Here is a 3,992-nt window from a genome sequence, read left to right on the forward strand (position 1 = left end):
TTTAGATGACACTTGTTAATTTATTGTTTAAATTAATTTATTTGCAAATTTCAGAGACATACTTATCAAGTTCTTGTTCAATTGACATTAAATAGATAACACATGTTAGTTCATTGTTAAATGAATTCAATTCAGTTTGTAAAATTCAGAAACCAAAATTTAGCAGCTACATTCTTCTTTGTATAAGTTCTTGTTTCAATTATTAGTCTATTAACATTTCAAATGGGCCATGTTTCTTGCTATGTTTGGATTTTTCATTTGCTAACTTTATGTACAGCAATCCTAAAATTTTAATAATCCAAAAAATATTCCGTATTTTGGGGGTCTTTTTAATCCACTTCAAATTCATGCTTTTGGCAATTCAGGGCTAGTTCTATTAAGCAGTTGAGGCAACACTTTGAAGATGGCTGTTACCAAGGTCTTTGTTGTGTAAGCATATCTTCAACTGGTTCAATCCAAGCATTCACCAAAACAAGATGATGACATTGCAGATTTGAATGTTTTGGTTTTTTTCCCCTTTCTTTTTTTTTTTTTTAATTACTCTCAAGTATCAGATCACAGCTATTCAGATCACTTTAGCAAAACGTGAGATGATACGTAAATCATCCTTGGGTTTGGATATCAAGTGACCCGGTGGATCGTCGATCCACAGTTAGACTGGGCCGGGACCCTTGTTAGACTGGGCCGGAATACTATCAAAATTAAAGTATATATATAAGCGGAGTTCTATGGTGTGGATGGCATATAATATCCACACCTGTGGATATTATGTGGACACCTTGTTCAATAAATACGTTTTGGTTGCTTATGCTCATAGCTGATGGGACATTGACTCTCTCCGATCGAATATTGGAAAAGCTGAAGGCCCCTCCTAGGCCGGATGATGTAACGGACATCAAACCGGAACAACTTCTGGAAGCTGATGGTTTTATATTTGGTTTTCCTTCTCGATTCGGCATGATGCCAAGCCAACTGAAGGCATTTTTTGATGCCACTAGTGAGCTATGGGCCTCCCAAGCACTTGCTGGCAAGCCTGCTGGAATCTTTTGGAGTACTGGCTTTCACGGCGGAGGCCAGGAACTTTCAGCGTGAGTAAAATGAACTCTAAATGCTTCCTACTGTTGTTATCATTTCAATTTAGAACATAACAAACTTGTTCATTTGTTCTATCAGAATTGTTTTGATCAAACAGATAATTCTCATAATGTTGCTTGTCATGCCTCTTAACAATTGTATCTTCACTTTTCCAATAGTGGCCAAGACTATGAACTATATTCGTTAGTGACTAGTGATTCTTATGCTATGAAATTATGAATTTATTGAATTTAGTTTTCAATTTTCCTCTAAATCTTTAATTGCAGATTGACAGCAATAACTCAATTAGCTCATCATGGCATGCTTTTTGTGCCCCTTGGATACACATTTGGAAGTGGCATGTTTGAGATGGATGAGGTGAAAGGAGGCTCAGCATATGGTGCTGGAACCTTCGCCGGAGATGGAACTCGGCAACCTACCGAGCTAGAACTGCAGCAGGCCTTTTACCAGGGTAAATATATGGCTGAAATTGCAAAAAAGCTAAAAATCTAACCTTCTGCTAACAAATTTATTCAAGAATGTCCTGTAGAGCATGTTGACAAACCATTAGACACACACGTGTGTCAAACCTTGCAAGACATATTAGCAACGTGTATATATATATATGTTCTCAATTTCAAAATTGTAGTTTGTACTTCAGTTGGTGAAACATGAGTTAGACGAAGTTCTATGTTCAGATATGAAGAAACAAGTTCATTAAAACAACTTGTTCATGTTCATTTTTAATACACCAATAGCAACAATTTCAATGAAGAACTTATTGTTTACTTGTTTTACATTGATTCAGAGGAAAGAACAACTCCAAGAAATACGACCCCAAAAAAAGTAGTTATCAATTGTTACCCACCATATGACCAATAAGTTCTCTAACAGCATTGAAAGGTGATCCACCATTAATAACAGTTTTCCTAGCTATCTCTTTCATCTCTTGCACCTTCTTGTGCACAATATTATTATCTCTATCCATCAATTGTTTCGACCCTTTCTCTATCTCATTCGCCTTTACAATAAGACCTTTGAACTGATTTGGCTTGTTTGGGATGGACCAAAGCTTCCTTTGCTCCCAAAACAGAGAAAAACAACAGAAGTAGTTTCTTGGTCATCAAGAAATCTCAGTAGTTTCTCATGCTGTAATTGGTCTAGATTTGGCTGATGGTGACCTTTGAGCTCAATCAAAGGGCCAACAGAATAGATTGGAGGAACTCCTGTTTTGCCGTCGGATAGGCGATAATGCATCAAAAGCATACCTCTCCAACTCCTAGAAGGTATTAACAATTATTCCTTTGGTGTTAAGAAAGAGCTCAATAGAGTAAGTGGAGTATAAGAAGAAAACAAACAAAACAAACTAAAATAGTTAAAGCAAAGAAACCAATGCTAAGAACACTCATAAATATCCTCCTGTCATCTTCGCCATTGTCATCAACGACCAAAGGGATCCGCTCCTAGTCACTCATTATAGTTCATAAAGGACTGATGGATAATCATGTCAACCCTTTTTCCTTTATTCTGAAAAATCTTTCTATTCATTTCTAGCCAAATGTTTTAAATAATCGCATAGAAACATACCATCCACCTTTGCGTTCCACCTTACTAGTTGGTAGCTCAGTCCAACTTTGAAAATGTTCCTTTAGCGTTTCCGGACACGACCATAGACTTCCAACAAATGACAACCATGCACACTAAACCTGCTAAGAAAAATCACAACCAAGAAACAAGTGGTGACTATATTCAACACCTTTGTTGCATAACTTACATACAACATCTTCCTGGTTTACCACCCCAAACCGACTTAGTCTCTCCTTCGTATTGACTCTTCCAGTAGTCAACACAAACCAAGAAAATAATTCTAATCTTGGTGGAACTAGACCTTTCCAAACTATCCTAGTAAAACTGTAGCTTGCTATATCCTCCGGAATCATTTCCGTCTGCATCACCTACACAAAGGAGTTAGTAGAAAATACACCTTGTTTATCAATCATCCACACAACTATATCCTCTCTGTCATAAGCAAGTTTGAACAGTCTTAAAGTTTCATGCAACTGGTTCACTATATCCAACTCCCATTGGAAAAGTTCTCGCCTCCATTGGAAGTTCCATCTCCACTCTAACCCGTCCCAAAACGCACAATCCTCATTAACGGATCCTTTTTGGTTTGAAACTGAGAAAAGCCTTAGAAATTGATCTTTCAGGGAGCCGCCACGCATCCGTACATTCTTCTAGAACTGAGTCCCTCTCCCATCACCAATCTCCATAGACAACCCATTAATCATCTTTTGTCTTACTTGTTGATCCTTGAACTGTATATGGCAAATATCCTTCCCCCCCTGGCGGATAGGTAACACCTGGGATGACAGCATCACATTTGGGTTCAGGTAAAGAGCAAACCACCTTCTTCTATAAGGGACAATCCTCATTCGAGAAACGCCACCACCACTTAAATAGAAGGGCTGTGTTGCGCACCATGGCATCCCCAACGTCCAACCCACCAAACATTTTGGGAGCCTGCACCACCTCCCACCTAATCATTGCCATACCATTCCTACCATCATCCTTACTCCATAGAAATCTTTTCTATAAGAAAATCAGTTTCTCTACAACATCCTTTGGCATTTTATATAAGTTCAAATAATAGACAAGGAGACTGTTCAAAGTAGATTTAATGAGCACTAACTTACCGGCTTTATTAAGTACGTTGGTTTTTCATATGCTCAGCTTCTCTTCCACTTTTTCTATGATGGGCTTCCAAGTCTTCACTAATCTTGATTTTGCTTCTAACTGGGATCTCTAAGTATTTCACTCGAAGAAAAGCTACCTTGCAACCCAATACCCTACACATATGTTGTACCCACTAATCATCGCAGTTAATTGGGATAAAGCTTGATTTATCAAAATTAACA

At 37.9% G+C, this 3,992-nt stretch overlaps 1 protein-coding gene across 1 annotated transcript; it reads left to right on the plus strand.

Moving 5' to 3' along the window:
* Positions 1-830: 830 nt before the first annotated feature.
* On the plus strand, positions 831-1,823 carry LOC107458378 (probable NAD(P)H dehydrogenase (quinone) FQR1-like 3; the record flags this gene model as incomplete). Its single annotated transcript, XM_016076583.2, is given in 2 exon segments — positions 831-1,088; positions 1,362-1,823. Coding segments are annotated over 2 exon segments (484 nt in total), but the record flags the coding sequence as incomplete, so codon positions are not given.
* Between the last annotated feature and the right edge of the window lie 2,169 nt (positions 1,824-3,992).

The sequence above is a fragment of the Arachis duranensis genome, chromosome 7 (assembly GCF_000817695.3).
Source record: "Arachis duranensis cultivar V14167 chromosome 7, aradu.V14167.gnm2.J7QH, whole genome shotgun sequence".
Taxonomy (NCBI): Eukaryota; Viridiplantae; Streptophyta; class Magnoliopsida; order Fabales; family Fabaceae; genus Arachis; species Arachis duranensis.